This window comes from Oncorhynchus mykiss, chromosome 17 (assembly GCF_013265735.2).
Source record: "Oncorhynchus mykiss isolate Arlee chromosome 17, USDA_OmykA_1.1, whole genome shotgun sequence".
In the NCBI taxonomy this organism is placed as follows: Eukaryota; Metazoa; Chordata; class Actinopteri; order Salmoniformes; family Salmonidae; genus Oncorhynchus; species Oncorhynchus mykiss.
Window position 1 is genome coordinate 45,370,727 of NC_048581.1, and position 19,440 is coordinate 45,390,166.

General features: G+C 45.3%; 1 protein-coding gene across 8 annotated transcripts in view; it reads right to left on the minus strand.

Annotated features, from left to right (window-relative positions):
• The window catches only part of LOC110493953 (tensin-2), an 80,773-nt gene that overhangs the window by 14,924 nt on the left and 46,409 nt on the right, over positions 1–19,440 (minus strand). For all 8 annotated transcript variants that reach the window (XM_036949975.1, XM_036949974.1, XM_036949971.1 and 5 more), the window contains 16 exons: positions 18,517–18,700; positions 17,368–17,418; positions 17,091–17,213; positions 16,898–16,962; positions 16,695–16,778; positions 16,406–16,521; positions 15,994–16,054; positions 15,665–15,740; positions 15,214–15,343; positions 6,332–6,397; positions 6,128–6,244; positions 4,540–6,006; positions 4,237–4,402; positions 1,618–2,741; positions 1,277–1,405; positions 844–936 (listed from right to left, as the gene is read on the minus strand). In XM_036949975.1, coding sequence (XP_036805870.1) covers positions 844–936; positions 1,277–1,405; positions 1,618–2,741; positions 4,237–4,402; positions 4,540–6,006; positions 6,128–6,244; positions 6,332–6,397; positions 15,214–15,343; positions 15,665–15,740; positions 15,994–16,054; positions 16,406–16,521; positions 16,695–16,778; positions 16,898–16,962; positions 17,091–17,213; positions 17,368–17,418; positions 18,517–18,700 — 4,052 coding nt within the window. The remainder of the gene's footprint in view (positions 1–843; positions 937–1,276; positions 1,406–1,617; positions 2,742–4,236; positions 4,403–4,539; positions 6,007–6,127; positions 6,245–6,331; positions 6,398–15,213; positions 15,344–15,664; positions 15,741–15,993; positions 16,055–16,405; positions 16,522–16,694; positions 16,779–16,897; positions 16,963–17,090; positions 17,214–17,367; positions 17,419–18,516; positions 18,701–19,440) is intronic.

Sequence of the window (19,440 nt, forward strand, 5' to 3'; positions counted from 1 at the left end):
AGATGATAACTCTCTTGTAGATAGTGTGGTCTACATCATGAAGTACTCTACCTCAGGCGGGCAATATCGCAAGACATCTTTTATTTTAGAAATAGCGCACCAGCTGTTATTTACAAATAGACACACACCCTGGCCGATGCTCAGAATACCCAGTCAGCTCTATAGTGTCGTCGTTCAGGCACGACTCTGTGAAACGTAGGATATTCTTAATCGTAGATTATCCATTTTATTTCCCAGTGATTGCATGTTGGACAATAGTACTGATGGTAGTGGAAGTTTACTCACTCGCCTACGAATTCTCAGAAGGCAGCTCGACCTCCCACCCCCCTTTTCTCCATTCTTCACGCAAATGACGGGGATTTGGGCCTGGTCTCGAGAAAGCAGTATATCCTTTGCATCGGACTCATTAAAGTACAAATCTTTGTCCAGTTTGAGGTGAGTAATCGCTGTTCTGATGTCCAGAAGCTCTTATTGGTCATAGGAAACGGTAGCGGCAACATTATGTACAAAATAAATTTTAAAAATCCGTTTTCAAACAATGCAAAAAAAAAAAACAAGGAAAATAGCACAGTTGGTTAGGAGCCCGTAAAACATCAGCCATCCCCTCCAGCACCATTATACACTAGAGTCGAGTAGAGCTGTAATGCGCTGGCCTGGTTATGCAGCCACCATAGTTGCTGGAACCGTGCTGTGAAGACAATGTCAACTGAAAATATCTGAGCCAGCTCAGTAGCTCTACAGTTTGGCTCTGCAGTGTATGGTAGTGTGAACAGGGAATTAGAGCAATGATTGACATAAATGTGAGGCCAACAGCGACATCTGCAGGATGGAAATAGGACTCACCGAAATAGGACTCGTTCTGACAGCCCTTTATCTTGACCCCCCGCGAGCCCGTCTCTATGAGGAAATGTCTGACTAGCTGCGCCTGAGAATCGACTGAGACAGAGAATAGGAGGGAGGAAGGACGAGAAAGGGGGGGATAGGGAGGAAGAGAGAGGCAGAATGCGAGGAGGGAGAGAGAAGAGAGAGAAGGAGACCTCAATGAATGCTAGGTAGTTGTAGAAGGCAACCTTGCCATAGTATCAAGAAAAACTATGCTGGTCATAGTAGTGAACAATTGGCATTGCCCAATAAGAACGATCACCCTTTCTTTCGCTTAATCTTCCAACAAAATTAAATGATGATAAAGCAAAACAGTACAAAGTTAGTAAACTGTTACATGAACCAAAATCATGACCTTTGCCTTTTGGGAACAATAAATATGAATTGAATTTACGGCAAGCGTTGTTGACGTTGTTTGAAGGATGGCTGGCCACCTTGAGGGCCAGGCCGTAGGCCCCTTGGAAGGAGTTACTGTCCCGGATCAGGAAGGACCCTGGCTCCTTGTCCTTCAACACAGCGATGGCTACATGGAGGGAGAAGAAACACGTAATATGGAAGAAATTAGTTACTAAGACTTTAATTTAGAAAATATACACTACAACAGTGTTTCTCAACTCAATACGGTACCAGATGTTTCCATATAAACACAGTTGCAATTGACATTAGATCATGTGTTGGGGACTATCCAAATAAAGTGAGACCCTTCAAAACCTCAGAAGAGGCCTGTGCCCTTACCTTGGTCTCTTGAGATGCTAGGCTTGTACCAGAACTTGGAGCTGTCCTGGACAAACTTGGCATTGACCTTGCTGCTCTCCACCACCTCCTCTCTGACACCAGGGTGTGCCAGTCCTCGTCTGACAGATGGGGGCAGCTCCCCCACTGAGGGTGAGAAAGTGACCTGGAGGAGGCTGGACTGAGGAGAGACCCCCATGGGTCCTATGGCACCCAGAGAGGCCCTGAGAAGAGACTGTGAGCCGTAACCATTGGGGGACCCTGGCATGGAGGACAGGCGCCTCTTTTCGGGGAGGGGGGGCTGGGCGGTGGGGATGGTGACGGCGGTGTAGCCCGTGTAGGGGACGTGTGGCACGTTGAGTAAAGGGTAGTAATAGGACGCCAGGGGAAAGGTTGGGGTGTTGTACCCATCCGGGACAGGCGATGGGGGTTTGGGGTCGCTGTCACTCACATGGGTCAGTCTTCGGCCAGCTGGGTCCGTGGCCAATGGAGAGGGCTGAGGGGAGGGGCGTCGCTCTGGGGAGCCAAAGTAAAGGTGCGGAGAGGGAGGGACAGAGCTGGGGCTGGAACAAGGGATCAGGGATGTGCCACTGCCCTTTTTTGACAGGAGGGAGTCACTAGGGAGAGCGGTGCCATTGAGTTGCACTTGGACTGGGCTGAATGAATTCTTTGGGCTCGGGACGGAGGCGGCCTGAGTGGACATCTCAGTTCCGCTAGACCCCTTTGTTTCACTCTCTACGACCTTCAATTCTCCATCTTCAGCTGTAGTTGGAGGTGGATGTACACTTACAGTGTGCACTTGCGTTGAGCCAGTAGGGTTTACGCGTTCATTCGGCATCTGTATGTTCTCTTTAGAAGAAGAGATGTCATCTTGGTTTTGTGTCTCCACCAACGTTGGTGGTGTCGTGGAGTGTCCATTCGGCAGTGTCCATTCGGTTTCTGGTGTGCTACTGTTGCTGTTAGGCTCCCGCGTGGTGGAGTGGGAGGCTGAGGCTTCAGACATTGGGGCCACACTGAGGGACTCTATCAGCTGGGGCCCATGACTTGGCTCCCGGGGGCCTGCTGGAGGACTCCGGTTGGAACCCTCGGTGGGGTCACACATCTTCTCTTCATCTGGCTTCTTCTCACTAGAGCAGAGACATTAGAATGTTAGTTTCTACTCATTGACACATTTAAAAAGCACTAAAGCCAACGTAGAAGAGGTACGTGATGACACAGAACAGGGAAATGCCAACAGTACAGGGAACATAGTATTTGTAAATACAAAAAATGTGTTTTGTGATAAAACCGAATTTAAAGAGAAAGACTGATATCCAAAAGGTTTGTATTCTTTAATTATTATATAAGGTGAAATGTATTTCAAGGAAAAGTGGCATTGCCAGTTGTAATGTATTGACTTCAAAGTCACAGTAATCATTAAATACCCGTTCAGCATACAGTACATCACGTTATCACATAACAGTCAGTTCAAAATATATTGGCACCCTTGATAAAGATGAGTCAAAAATACTGTACAAAATAAATAAAATACTGGCCTTTTTTGTATGGTCAAAAACATTTGGAAATTGTTGTTTTATACTAATACAATTGCACAGAGAAAGAGATTGTGTTTAACAAGTAATATTTATTTTCTCTCAAAAACATGTGGGTAAAAATTATTGGCACCCCTGTTTTCAACACCTCACCTTGAGAGGATAACACAGAGTATTTTTCTCAAATGTTGTATGAGATTGGAGGACACTTTGGGAGGGATCTTAGACCATTCCTCCATACAGAATCTTCCCAGATCTTCCACCTGTGCTTATGGACTGCCCGCTTCAATTCAAACCACAGGGTTTCAATGGGGTTCCAGTCCAGAGACATTGCAAAATGTTTATTTTGTAGTCAATTTCTTTGTGGCTTTTGATGTGTGCTTGGGGCTATTGTCTTGCTGGAAGATCCACTTGTGGCCAAGTTTTAGCCTCTTGGCAGAGGCAACCAGATTTTGGGGCGAAAATGTCCTGGTACTGGACATGATTCCATTGACCTTAACAAGGGCCCCAGGACCAGTGAAGTAAATTAAAATAGAGCTCTTTAGCCACGTACACCAGTGGTGGGTTTTGCATCGAAAGAAAGATGCATATGCAGGAAATAACCCAATCCCTACTGTAAAATTTGGTGGTGGATCTTTGATGTTATGGGGCGATTTTTCATCCACTGTTCCTGGGGTCCTTGTTAACCCAGTATCAGACATTTTTGCTAAAAATCTCCCGCTACCATAACATTTCATTTTTTTTTGACAGCTGAAGAAAGGGCACACATTTCCTTCAGAAAATGTACCTGTTGTGGTTTAGTCATTTATCTTAGATGTAAGTGTTCACTGCAGGCTGACTAGCATCTATTAAGTTACAAATGTCGAACAAATTAAATGCCCAAATCAACTTAAAAAACAACAACAACCGTTTTGTAGATACTTTAAGAATAGCTGTAAAATAAAATGTTTTGGTTGGTGATTTTTTTTAAAAATGTGAAATAAAATGTGTATGGCCTTTGTAGGGAAAATGCTAAACTGACCAAAGATCAGCAACTAGAGGCAACTTCAGCCTATACCTGGATACATAACAGGAGGTTAAGGCTACCCACCTGTCTTCACTGTGTGCAGGGCTGCTGGTGATAGTTGTGTAGTCTGGATCAGAGTCTGATAAGGGGGTGGGGCAAGCGGGCTGTCCATCAATCTCTGCTTGCCCCAATGACCCCTGGGAAGAAGAGTCCTCCATACCCACACTGTTCTGCACCACCTCTGACACACCTATAATGAGTGAGAGAGAGAAAATGAGGGAGGGAGAGTAAACGAGAGAGGGGAGAGTAAGAGAAAGAAGGTCCAGTTAGATCTGATCCATCTAGTGTAAACAGGTGCATAACACAGTACATGTATTATGCACTTACCAGTGTGTCCATCAGTCTGTTGCTGCCGGTCGATGGGTGGTTCCGAGGGGGAGGCACCAGAGTTTGTGCCACCAGGGGGCAGGGGCGAGGCAGACCCGGACTGGTACCCCGAGGCGTACCCCCGGCTCCCGTGGCTCTCCGAGGGGGAGACCTGCTGGTAGGGCTCGCAGGGGCAGGAGTGTAGGGGGGGTTGAGGGGTGTGGTACCCACTACTGCCACGGGGGCTGTCCAGGAGGGGGTGGGGGCTGGGATATCTAGGCAGGTTAGGGCCTAGCAGGAAAACAGAAGGGTCGTGACATTGACCCAGAGGGGAGTGATGGCCTCTATAGGACGACATCCCTCCCACTGAACGCTGCCAAATCTCTGCCTCTCGCTCCGCCTCCCATAGATTCTCGGCCTCCCAAAGCTGAGAAGGCCCCTCCCTCCCCCGCCTCAACCCGGCCTCCCTGTCCCACAGCTCAGAGTCCCGCCCTCGAGCCCAGTGTGGGCTCTGTGGTTGGTCCTGGCGCAGCGGGTGGAAGGCTCTGGCTGAAGCCGATTGGTGCCCTCGCCTGCAGGTGCAGTCCCGACATGGGCAGCCACCAGGGGGAGGAGCCGCCGGTCTGAAAAACATCTCCCTATATGGACTGGAGGGCAGCGATTGGTGGGAGACACGAGCGGAAAGGGGGGCGTGGGCGGGGTAATGAAAGAGCTGACATTCCTCCCCGCCGCAGAAGACCCTATTGGAGGCTGGGAGAGTGTGGGCGTGTGGGTGGATGTGTTCAGGGGCGGGGTAGGGGTAGCAGGGGTGATGGAGACAGGGTAAGGGGGGCGGGGGGGGTTCCCACGGCAACTCGGGCAGGGGATGGGCGCTATGGCGATGGCACAAGTCCAGGTGGGGCGAGAGAGGGCGAGGAGACACAGGCTGCTGTGAGGGTAAGGCGGGAAGCGTTCGGCTCTTTGGATTCCCCTTGGTTCTGTTACAGCGGTCCATGTAATGTCCATTTGCAAGGCATGGCTCCCTCTCTCTCACCCTCTCCCAACTCGGTGCCTCCCCACACCTCTGACATCTCGGACAGTGGCCAGCTTGAACGCAACATGACCGCTGCTCCCGCCTTGACCCTCCATCCGGCACAGACTCTCTGTCATCCAAAATGGCCGTCTCCCTGTCCCTCTGCCTCACCCATTCCCTCTCTTCACCTTCCCCCTCTATCCTCCTCAGAGGACAGTCCATCTCTTCCTTCTCTTTCTCCAGACGGGGCAGGGGGCGAGGGGGGGGTTCCTCGAGGGTGGAGGAGTGCCCCGAGTCGGAGCTGAGGGAAAGGGGCTGGGTTTGAGGCTGGGCCTGGGAAGGGGGCTTGTTTGTGGAGCTGCTTGGGGGGCATCCGTTGGGAGAGGCCCCAGAGGCACCGACAGAGCACGGTCCCCGACGCTTCTTCACCTGGGCGTACAGACTGCCATCCAGGGGGCCCCGCGTGTGGGAGATGTCTGACAATTAGAGAATGATACAGGATTAGCTGTGAGTGTGTGTGTTCTCTCTGAGGTGTCCTGGTGGTATAGGTTTATGTGTGTGTGTGATATAGTGTGTGCACGCGTGTTTCACCCTTACCCTCAATGCTATCCTGGTGGTGAAGGTTGAAGTTCTCATATGAGTCCCAGCGCACCACAGGGTCTGAAGTGCTGTAGTCCACTGTAACAGAGGGGTCATTCTTACGGTACTCTCGCCCTGTGAAGAGAGAGAAATAAGATATAACACACACGCACGCACGTATAAAAACAATAAGTATGTTGTGTGCACACAAATGAGCAGTACCTTTCATTTTCTCTGGGCAGTAGGAGAAGATAAATTCCACTGTGGCATCTGGAGGGAACCGGTCATCTACAGAGAGATAAACATCACAGAAATCTCTCTCATTTCAGGGTTTTAGTGGCATGGGAAACATATGTTAACATTGTCAAAGCAAGTGAACTAGAAAATAAACAAAAGTGAAATTAACAAAAATGTACAGTAAACATTACAAAGAATCCAGACATTACAAATGTTATGGTATGTGCAAATAGTTAAAGTAGAAAAAGGAAAATAAATAAACATAAATATGCGTTGTATTTACAATGTTGTTTGTTCACTGGTTGCCCTTTTATTGTGGCAACAGGTCACAAATCTTGCTGCTGTGATGGCACACTGGTATTTCACCCAATAGATATGGGAGTTTATCTAAATTGGGTTTGTTTTCAAATTCGTTGTGGATCTGTGTAATCTGAGGGAAATGTGTCTCTGATATGGTCATACATTTGGCAGGAGGTTAGAAAGTGCATCTCAGTTTACACTTCATTTTGTGGGCAGTGTGCACATAGCATGTCTTCTCTTGAGAGCCAGGTCTGCCTATGGTGGCCTTTCTCAATAGCAAGGCTATGCTCACTGAGTCTGTACATAGTCAAAGCTTTCCTTAAGTTTGGGTCAGTCACAGTGGTCAGGTATTCTGTCACTGTGTGTTCTGTTTTTTTGTTAATTCTTTCCAATGTGTCAAGTAATTATCTTTTTGTTTTGTCATGATTTGGTTGGGTCTAATTGTGTTGCTGTCCTGGGGCTCTGTGGGGTCTGTTTGTGAACAGAGCCCCAGTACCAGCTTGCTTAGGGAACTCTTCTCAAGGTTCATCTCTCTGTAGGTGATGGCTTTGTTATGGAAGGTTTGAGAATCACTTCCTTTTAGGTGGTTGTAGAATTTAACGGTCTCTTTTCTGGATTTTGATCATTAGTGGGTATCGGCTTGCATTATTTGATGTTTTACGTTGTACACAGTCTCAATTTGGTGTTTGTCCCATTTCTTTATTCTTCGTTTTAGCCAGATCCTAATTGGTATGTCGAATTTTATGTTCCTTTTGATGGCATAGAAGTCTCTTCTTGCCTTGTTTTTCAGCTCGTTCACAGCTTTGTGGAAGTTATCTGTGGCGCTGATGTTTAGGCCGAGGTATTTATAGTTTATGTGCTCTAGGGCAACGGTGTCTAGATAGAATTTGTATTTGTGGTCGTTTCAACTGGACCTTGTTTAGAACACCATTATTTTTGTCTTACTGTGATTTACTGTCAGGGCCCAACTCTGACAGAATCTGTGCAGAATATCTTGCTCCCGAGTGGCGCAGCGGTCTAAGGCACTGCATCTCAGTGCTAGCGGCGTCATTACACACCCTGGTTCGACCCCAGGCTGTATCACAACCGGCCGTGATCGGGAGTTCAGCGGCGCACAATTGGCCCAGCGTCGTCCGGGTTAGGGGAGAGTTTTGTTCTTAACTAACTTGCCTAGTTAAATAAAGTAAAATATAAAATAAAAAATCTAAATGCTGCTGTAGGCCCTCATTGGTTGGGGACAGAAGCACCAGATCATCAGCAGACTTTTGACTTCAGATTCTAGCAGTGATGGGCCGTCAGGGCCAGCAAGGCCTTCTCTGCTGGCCTAAACATCATCATAATATATACATATTTTAAAAATATATTTTCCCACAAATATGTATTAAATTATTCCCCAGAGTAAGAGTTATACTCTTCATTTCATAGCTTTCCTCTTGGTTGCACTGCTTCCAGCCCCAGGTTGAGATTTGGAGGGCTGGTCTTTATGTTAGATCTTTTATCCAATCATATTCAGCCATCATGTGTTGCCAGGAGTCTAAAATCTGCCCTCAGGCCTTCAGAATCAACAGTGCGGGCGCTTGTAGCTTAAAGTGAATGGAAATTAAAATGTAGTGTCAACCAATCAGTTTTAGAGTTGACTATTGTACGCCAGCTAGCAGGCGTAGTGCGTGCTCGTCTTTTGATTGGATTACCAATATTGAGAGGCAGGTCCTATGGGCAGGTCTATGCAGAACCTCAGAACTAGGAAACTGAATTTGATAAACAAATTAATTTGCGTACTACTAAGCTGTTTTTTCAACCCACAATTGCGGAAGGAGGAGAAGATATCGATTTGGTCGAGGATATAATTATAACGCCATTCTCAAGACGAACTTTTCAAGAAAAGTTAGACATTGTAAGGAGAGGTCGCCCGACGCCGACGCTACAAAGCCTGTCACAGGCAGGAAAGGGGTTCGTTTGCCACTTTCAAAGTTCCAACTACGAGCGCTATCAATGGCTCACAGGCTCCGAGAAGCACTGCAAACTGCACTGCTGGGAATGCCTATTATTACAATTGAGCGAGAGAGGCGCGGGTTCAGTCAAATCTACGATGACACAGCACGCATCTCAAGTTCACCCAGCGCACGCAGAGACCCAGCACAAGGAGACCCTCGCACATACTACCCAACTCCACAGGCATATTCTGGACAACATTCTTTGCCAGATACGAAACAGATTTCAAGACCACGAAAAATGTATGTTTCTCTCCCTCCTAGACCCCCAGCACGTTCAGACCTACCGGAAAAGAATCCCGCAAACAGCCTTCTCCAGAAAAACAGAGAGTCACGGAACACTATTAAATGTGTATGTATGTTTCGCATTTTATCTCGTTAATATTAAATAGCCTATATATTAACAAAATAAAATGGCAAATAGCCTATGTTGCAAATTATTTGTTTTCTTTCTTTTATTTTCAGTGAATAGTTGTGTCTTTATCATCACGGTGAAACTGCTTTGGGTGCGACGCAACGCCTGGTTATACTGCGTTTCTGTCTAAATGTATAGTGTCCAGAGCAGTGGCATCATAATGATGGTAATAAGAGGTGGATTAATTCGGGTGGGACTGTGTAGGACCTCACTGAAGGCCCAGGCCCGCCACTGGATTCTAGTAGGGTGAGGCTCGGGTGCTGCAGACTGTTCTAGTGCCCTTGACAATTTGTTGATTTATATGTTGACGAGGGTGGGGCTTAAGCTGCATCCCGGTCTCATCCCATGGCCCTGTTGAAAGACATTTTTGTTTTTTTGTTGCCAATTTTAACCGCACACTTGTTGTTCGTGTAGATGGATTTTATAAGACTTTGCCTTTATTTTGGTTTGTATGTTTTTTAATTCGAGTTTGCAGGGTGAATACATGGTCTGTCGTGTGGTAATTTGGTAAAAAGCCATTTGAAATTTGCCTAGTACATTGTTTTCACTGAGGAAATGTATGAGTCTGCTGTTAATGGTAATGCAGAGGATTTTCCCTATGTTGCTGTTGACACATATCCCACGGTAGTTATTGGGGTCAAATTTGTCTCCACTTTTGTGGATTGGGGTGATCAGTCCTTGGTTCCAAATATTGGGGAAGATGCCAGAGCTAAAGGTTGACGTTAAAGAGTTTAAGTATAGCCAACTGGCATTTGTGGTCTGTATATTTTATCATTTCATTTAGGATACCATCAACCCCACAGGCCTTTTTGGGTTGGAGGGTTTGTATTTTGTCCTGTAGTTCATTCAATGTAATTGGATAATCCAGTAGTTCTGGTAGTCTTTAATTGTTGATTCTAAAATGTGTATTTGATCATGTATATTTTTTTGCTGTTTGTTCTTTGTTATAGGGCCAAAACGATTGGAGAAGTGGTTTATCCATACGTGTCCGTTTTGGATAGATAACTCAAACTGATAACTGTATCATAAAGTGTCCAATGTTGTTAGTCGTGTGGTTTGGCCTCAGACCACTAAGTGTGAGCAGGGGCTAGCTTGGGCTAGTGGAAGAGTGGGGGTTGGGCCTGTTTGCCTGCTCACGGCCTGGGCTTCAGCAGGCTATAGCCTATGTCATGTATGCTTTTCTTTTAATCTTATATGCATGCATGATGATTTCATTAATCTGTGTCTATATTTCATGTCTATCTATTTTTGTAGCATAACTTAGTGCATTAGCGTGGCTTGGCGGAGCTCTTGAATTTTTTGGAGGTAGACGATGTGAATTGAACCATTTCAAGGAAACAGATTCTGGCGTAACGCAGATATATTTATCATTATTTTATCTGTTGGAATAAACAGCATGTTACAAGATAAAAAAATGTTTTGAAATGTGTACTCTTGAATTATATTTAAAATACATTAACTTGAAATGAAAACAGGGCTTGCTTTAAAAAATCTGTAATGGCTAATGACAAATTGAATTGTAATGTTAGAATGTTAAGACATCATAATCAAAGATGGCAGCTCAAGCCATTTTATTTCGATTTGAAAGTCCATGCCCATTCTATTTCATTGAATCAATCATTTTTTCCCCACATTTCATTTTCTCCATTTAGTTTTTCCTGGCTTCCGTTTTTCCCAGTTTTCACTCTTAAAATCACACATTTTTAACAGAAACTTTTAATTACCAGTCAAAGGTTTGGACACACCTACTCATTCAAGGGGTTTTCTTTATTTTTACTATTTTCTTTATTGTAGAATAATAGTGAAGATATTAAAATCATGAAATGACACAAATAGAATCATGTAGTAATAAAAATAAAATGTTAATCATATCAAATTATATTTTACATTCTTCAAAGCAGCCACCCTTTGCCTTGATGACATCTTTGCACACTCTTGGCATTCTCTCAACCAGCTTCAAGAGGAATGCTATTCCAACAGTCTTGAAGGAGTTCTCACATATGCTGAGCACTTGTTGGCTGCTTTTCCTTCACTCTGCAGTCCAACTCATCCTAAACCATTTCAATTGGGTTGAGATTGGGTGATTGTGGAGGCCAGGTCATCTGATGCAGCACTCCATCACTTGGTCAAATAGCCCTTACATAGCCTGGAAGTGTGTTGGGTCAATGCCCTGTTGAAAAACAAATGACAGTCCCACTAAGCGCAAACCAGATGGGATGGCGCATCGCTGCAGAATGCTGTGGTAGCCATGCTGGTAAGTTGCCTTGAATTCTAAATATATCATTGACAGTGTCACCAGCAAAGCACCCCCACACCAACTCCTCCATGCTTCACGGTGGGAACTACACATGCAGAGATAATCCGTTCACCTACTCTGCGTCTCATAAAGACACAGCGGTTCGAACCAAAAATCTCAAATTTGGACTGATCAGACCAAAAAGGACAGATTTTCACCGGTCTAATGTCCATTGCTCATCTTGGCCCAAGCAAGACTCTTTTTCTTATTGGTGTCCTTTAGTAGTGGTTTCTTTGCAGCAATTCAACCATGAAGGCCTGATTCACACAGTCTCCTCTGAACAGTTGATGTTGAGATGTGTTTGTACTTGAACTCTATGAAGCATTTATTTTGGCTGCAATCTGAGTTGCAGTTAACTCTAATGAACTTATCCTCTGCAGTAGAGGTAACTCTGGGTCTTCCTTTCCTGTGGCGGTCCTCATGAGAGCCAGTTTCATCATAGCGCTTGATGGTTTTTGCGACTGCACTTGAAGAAACGTTCAAAGTTCATGAAACTTTCCGGATTGACTGACCTTCATGTCTTAAAATAATGATGGACTGTCATTTCTCTTTGCTTATTTGTGCTGTTCTTGCCATAATATGGTCTTTTACCAAAAAGGGCTATCTTCTGTATACCACCCCTACCTTGTCACAACACAACTGATTGGCTCAAATGCATTAATTTCACAAATACACTTTTTACAAGGCACACCTGTTATTTAATTGAAATGAATTCCAGGTGACTACCTCATGAAGGTGGTTGAGAGAATGCCAAGAGTGTGCAAAGCGATCATCAAGGCAAAGGGTGGCTACCCTTTGGAAGAATCTCAAATATAACACTGTTTTGGTTGCTACATGATTCCATTTATGCCTTTTCTATTATTCGACATTGTAGAAAACAGTAAAAATAAAGAAAAACCCTTGAATGAGTAGGTATGTCCAAACTTTTGACTGGTACTGTACATTGGGATGATTCACCCACCTGCTGCCTCAGATGTTGAGGAGGTCTCATATCTACAGTACAGACCTTCAGTCTCCCTTCTATCCCCAGGCCCCCGCCGAGTCCAGTCCAGACAGTCTTTGCTGCATGGGAGGGAGACTGTTGTGCAACTCAGCACGTGTTCAACAGCTCAGTTAGTGCATCCAGCTACCTCTCCCTTGCTCTATTCTGTACCAGTGCAGGCAGCCGCCCCCAGTCTCCCAGGGTTTTACATGGAGCAGTACCAGGACTTCTGGTACACATACAGTTGAAGTATGACTTATACATACACTTAGGCGTGAGTCATTAAAACTCGTTTTTCAACCACTCCACAGATTTCTTGTTAACAAAGTTTTGGCAAGTCGGTTATGACATCTACTTTGTGCATGACACGTCATTTTTCAAACAATTGTTTACAGACAGACTATTTCACTTATAATTCACTGTATCACAATTCCAGTGGGTCAGAAGTTTACATACACTAAGCTGACTGTGCCTTTAAACAGCTTGGAAAATTCCAGAAAAGGACGTCATGGCATTAGAAGGTTCTGATAGGCTAATTGACCTCATTTGAGTCAATTGGAGGTGTACCTGTGGATGTATTTCAAGGCCTACCTTCAAACTCAGTGCCTCTTTGCTTGACATCATGGGAAAATCAAAAGAAATCAGCCAAGACCAAGAATTGTAGACCTCCACAAGTCTGGTTCATCCTTGGGAGCAATTTCCAAATGCCTGAAGGTACCATGTACATCTGTACAAACAATAGTACTCAAGTATAAACACCATGGGACCACGCAGCCGTCATACCGCTCAGGAAGGAGACGCGTTCTGTCTCCTAGAGATGAACACACTATGGTGCGAAAAGTGCAAATCAATCCCAGAACAACAGCAAAGGACCTTGTGAAGATGCTGGAAGAAACAGGTACAAAAGTATCTATATCCACAGTAAAACGAGTCCTATATCGACATAACCCGAAAGGCCGCTCAGCAAGGAAGAAGCCACAGCTCCAAAACCGCCATAAAAAAAGCCAGACTACGGTTTGCAAGTGCACATGGGGACAAAGATCATACTATTTGGAGAAATGTCCTCTTGTCTGATGAAACAAAAATAGAACTGTTTGGCCATAATGACCATTGTACTGTTTGAAGGATAAAAGGGGAGGCTTGCAAGCCATAGAACACCATCCCAACCGTGAAGCACAGGGGTGGCTGCATCATGTTGTGGGGGTGCTTTGCTGCAGGAGGGACTGGTGCACTTCACAAAATAGATGGCATCATGAGGCAGGAAAATTATGTGGATATATTGAAGCAACATCTCAAGAAATCAGTCAGGAAGTTAAAGCTTGGTCGCAAATGGGACTTCCAAATGGACAATGACCCCAAGCATACTTCCAAAGTTGTGGCAAAATGGCTTAAGGACAACAAAGTCAAGGTATTGGAGTGGCCATCACAAAGCCCTGACCTCATACTGTAGAAAAGTTGTGGGCAGAACTGAAAAAGCGTGTGCGAGCAAGGAAGCCTACAACCCTGATTCAGTTACACCAGCTCTGTCAGGAAGAATGGGCCAAAATTCACCCAACTTATTGTGGGAAGCATGTGGAAGGCTACCTGAAATGTTTGACCCATGTTAAACAATTTAAAGGCAATGCTACCAAATACTAATTGAGTGTATGTAAACTACTGACCCACTGGGAATGGGATGAAAGAAATAAAAGCTTAAATAATGATTCTCTACTATTATTCTGACATTTCACACTCTTAAAATAAAGTGGTGATCCTAACTGACCTAAGCCAGGGAATAATTTTTTTTACAAGAATTCAATGTCAGGATTTGTGAAAAAAATAGTTTAAATGTATTTGGCTAAGGTGTATGTAAACTTCCGACTTCAGCAGTATCCACATACTCCAGTACAACATCCAGTGCTTTTACGAGTACTTCTGACGGTGTCAATCCTTCTACTACAGGGAGCTGAGGCCTGACTTGGAGGCCCCTTGTCTGACTGAGGAAGAAGTAGTAGTGGAAGAGGCAGCATGGGAGCTTTGACGAGCAGTGGCTCTTTTCTGATGAGGAGATGGAGAAACTGGAGGCCATACTTGGAGTTGAAGTTGGAGTTGGCAGTGGAGATGGGCTTCCTCTCTGCTTCTGAAGTATAAGTTAGAATATTGGTAGGTATATGTTTGCTGTTACATTGTTAATTTTTATGGCAATATGCTATTAGAAAATATTTGTTAAATAATGTAATCCTAACAATTTCGCATTTTCTGAGTCAGATTTCTGTGTGGGTGTGTCTGTGTGAGTGTGCGAGCTAGTGAGAATCTGCGCTTACGTGTCTGTCTGACTGGTTCGGATAATGAGCGATTGTACTTCGTCCTGAAACACAACCATTCCCTTCTCTCTAAACTCCCAGACGTTCACCTCTTATTTTATTTACTTTCATTGAAATCTTATTTTACCAGGTAAGATGAATGAGACTACATTCTTATTTGCAGCAACAACCTGGGGAATAGTTACAGGGGAGAGGAAAGGGGATGAATGAGCCAATTGGAAGCTGGGGATGATTAAGTGGCCATGATGGTATGAGGGCCAGATTGGGAATTTAGCCAGGACACCCTACACTTACAAGTGCCATTGGATCTTTAGTGACCACAGAGAGTCAGGACACCTGTTTAATGTCCCATCCAAAAGACGGCACCCTACACAGGGCAATGTCCCCAATCACTGCCCTGGGGCATTGGTATATTTTTTTAAACCAGATTGCCTCTTACTGGCCCCCCAACACCACTTCCAGAAGCATCTGGTCTTCCATCCAGGGACAGACCAGGACCAACCCTGCTTACCTTCAGAGGAAAGCCATCAGTGGGATTCTGGGTGGTATACTGCTGACCAATCCAACCCCTGGTACCTACCTGCACAGGCCAGGTCTAGCTCTCCTTTGCCAAACCACAGCTGAGCTCCGTGCACCGTACAGGTGTGGAACTGCAGCCTGAACACGGCCTCCCTCTCTGAGCCACGTGGCCGCCGGTGATAGCACTTCACCTGGAGAAAGAGACAAGGAAGAGAAACACAGAGAGCGATCAAGTGGCCACACTATTATTTACACAGACTCTGTGTTTGAGACTTAGGACTTAGGCAATCACATTCTAGTTCAAATCACGTTATTGTCATGGAATATTTGGTGGCAACATGGAGGATAATATGCCTGAAAGTGGATCCATGGCTGAAGCTTTACAGATTCTGGCTGTTGAAAGGGTCAAAGAGAAAAGGAGACGGGACTGGTAGATGAAGACGGAGAGGAGTTGAGTTGGCTAGTTGACTAGTTGAGTGATGACTAGTTTGTCCATTTTGTTAAACACTCACCACGATGTCCCCCTTCAGCAGTAGTGCCGGCTCGAGTGTCACACACAGCTTTCTCGCCCTGGAGCCCTGGGGGTCGCTACACAGAGAGACATGAACATAGTCAAAACACATTCAATCATCTGTAAAACACACCCCCCAAGGTAGTAAAACACAGGCAAACAATGTTCAGTTGGAATAAACACAGACCAGCACACATGTAAACACAAGCGGTAGCACATATGAATAAAGTCCCAACAAAGGTACCCAAGTACCTACTGTGTCTGAAGGTGGAAAGGGAGCACAGTGAGAAATATACTGACCATATGGTATTAACAACATAATTAACTCACTAGATGCCTGATGTGTAGACCAGCTGTAGAGACTGGTAGATCTTCAGGAAAGGATAGTAACCTGCACAGAAAGCGAGTAGGCGTAGGAATGAAGGATAGGAGAGACCGCCGGGGGAGAAAGATTATGCTGATGTGAGGTCATTAAAAGAAGAAGTGGAGGTAATCTAACTCCCCCCATTCAGTGAGAGACGACAAGTTCATGCACATTTCTTTTGTTGAGAAATAATGCACCCAACATCTTAGTTGGATGTAAAATCGCAGGACGGCAAAATTACCTTGGCAAAATTAATGACAGATTTCTTGAGTTTCTTAATCTTAGATTATTTTGAGGAAGTGTATACTGGCTACAGAGTTGAAACAACTCAGATTTGACAGTGTAGTGAACACTGCTACATCACATTGGGACACTGACCTCCTCCTGCTGCCTGGAAGTTGGGCAGGCTGGGGATGAGGACCTGGTGGAGGAACAGAGGCCTGCTGTTCATCCTGATCGCCCCCGACAGCAGACCCCCAAAGTAGTAGATATACCTGGGGAGGAAAAAAGAGAGAGAGAGAGAGATTGGGGCATTTACAATTAAGAGGGATGGTGCATACTCAAACAGGTGACAACCTAGCTGCAACATACAAGGTGAAGGAGAAAAGTTGGGAAGATGGCATGACATAAAAGTGGCGTGACATTAAAAAAAAAGCGATTCTCCTGCCTGTTTTGAGAGGGCTGCAGCGAGGAGGACACTTTGTCTTCGCAGAACTTCCTCATGGCCAGAGTGGTCAGGGCCTGGTCCACCCTGCATAGACACAAACATAGCATCAAGAACTCTCTGTACAAGTGTACACACGTGCGGCATCAACATGACTGACAGTATGCATGTGCACACAAACGCCCGCGCACACAGTCATCGCATACCCTGCGGAGATCTTGCTGTAGTGCATGTAGGCCGCCACGATGACCCCCGTCCTCCCCTTGTTTCCCTGTGAGAGAGAAGGAGGAGGAAAGATAAAAAAGAGAGCTATGTAGGGCAACTGGACATATTTGAACAGAACAAACAATACAAACAATGCAAACAGCAGCAACGCAACAGTACAGCCTCTCCTCTGACCTTGCAGTGCAGGACGACCACGTTGCAGGGGTCAGAGGTGAGCCAGGTCTCCATGGCCTTACACATGGCACAGATCTTGTCCAGGGGTGGGGCGTGCAGGTCTGGCCAACCAAAGTCTTCAACCTGAGTTTGGCACACACAGTGAAGTTATCCATCTCTGGATAAACCTTCTATGGGAAGCAGTGATCGTAACCAGGATTTGAGAGCACTATACTAGTGACACTCAATTACAGGTATATTGCACAAATATATTGCATCTCTATGGTGGTCATCCTACCTTGGGGTTGAGTCTGGTGATGTCATGACGCTTCTCAGAAAGGTTTAAGAGCTGGGAGAAGCAGACATTGAGACAAAGAGAAGGGGAAATCACAATGTCACACCCAGTAAGCACACAACCACCACACACCGTTGTCTCAACATTGACCGCAAGTTGTCTGACATAATATGCACAAAACATTACATTAAAGTGCTGGGTGGAACAAAACAATGACCTTTTGTTACAAAAAAACAATATACTGTTTGTATTGCTTCTTTATAACACCATACAGTAACATAGTTAATATACCCGACCGGGCCCTAAGAATGAACAATCGTCACTTGCTAACTATATGAAAGAGTAATGGAAGATGGCGCACCACGAACAAAAATCTTTGTTTTCGTTTTATTAACATTTAGGGGAGAAACAAGTCTTGGCAACAGATTATTATTTTTTTAAACTTTATCATTCAACAAATTGTCTCCTTTCATCGCCATTCAGACCAGGGCCCATACTCAGAGCAGTGAGTGCTGATCTAGGATCAGTTTTGCCTTTTGGATCATAATGAATAAGATTACATGGACAGGGGGGCCCGGGTCCTAGATCAGCACTCCTACTCTGAGACACTCTGTGAATATGTGCCCGGATGTGGACAACCTTAACTTGCGAGGGCCAGTGTGGGTGCAGGTTTTAGCTCCAGTCCAGCAGTAACCTAATTTTAAAACTCAAAGCCTTGATTGAGGACTATGATTAGTTGTAAGTTGTGTAAGGTGTGTTACTGTTTGGCTGGAGCAACAGCCTGCACCTACTGTACATCGAGCCTCGAAGGTTATGTCATCCCACCCCTGGCTGACCGACAATTAACTAACTTTTGGTAGCCACAATAATATACAGGCTTCTTGTTAGTCATATGTATCAATTGATGTACCCAGCACCAAAATCATGTACATTAATACACGCAATGGAAAAAGTACATTAGCACACGCAATGGAAAAAGTTTTAAAACGTTTTGTTAACGGAAAATAAAAATGAGTGTTTCTCATTGGACAAATCCCCAGGTAGTCCTTACCTGTTTCGGTCTACTTTGTTATGTTTTGTGCCTGAACGTTCACATTTTGGACGTGTGAATTGCCTTTCTCCACGTACAGTACTCATTCCCCCCCAACTCACCAGGAACTTGTCTTGGTGTTTGGACTTGAGCATGGCAGCCACTTCCTGTAAGTTGCCGCGGTAACATTGTTCTTCCAGATCGGGCAGGAAGAAAACAGAGATGATCCTCTCAGTGATGTAGGTGAGGTCAAAATCATAGTGCCTCGCCATCACTCTCTCCATCGCACACTCCCCACTCTTACTCCTGGAGGAGAGGAGAGGAGAGGAGAGGAGAGGAGAGGAGAGGAGAGGAGAGGAGAGGAGAGGAGAGGAGAGGAGAGGAGAGGAGAGGAGAGGAGAGGAGAGGAGAGGAGAGGAGAGGAGAGGAGAGGAGAGGAGAGGAGAGGAGAGGAGAGGAGAGGAGAGGAGAGGAGAGGAGAGGAGAGGAGAGGAGAGGAGAGGAGAGGAGAGGAGAGGAGAGGAGAGGAGAGGAGAGGAGAGGAGAGGAGAGGAGAGGAGAGGAGAGGAGAGGAGAGGAGAGGAGAGGAGAGGAGAGGAGAGGAGAGGAGAGGAGAGGAGAGGAGAGGAGAGGAGAGGAGAGGAGAGGAGAGGAGAGGAGAGGAGAGGAGAGGAGAGGAGAGAGAGAGAGAGAGAGAGAGAGAGAGAGAGAGAGAGAGAGAGAGAGAGAGAGAGAGAGAGAGAGAGAAACAGTCAGTTCATCTCTATAATGTATTCTATTCTGTGGTTAGCAAAAACTTCAGTCTTAGATCAATTGTCTGGGGCCAATTTAACCTCACCTTTCACGTTAAAAAAAATCATAACCATCATGCTTTTAGGGAATGAGGATCATTTTGTAAATGTGAATTTGACCATTTCCAGTCCCCTTTCTTAGTGGGTCCAGGGTCCATCCCAGAATAATTTATACGTAGAAGGACTAAGGAGCTCACTTCAGGTACCTTTTTAAAAGAACATTCTACTCCAAAATGAATGAAAATAAAATTTAGC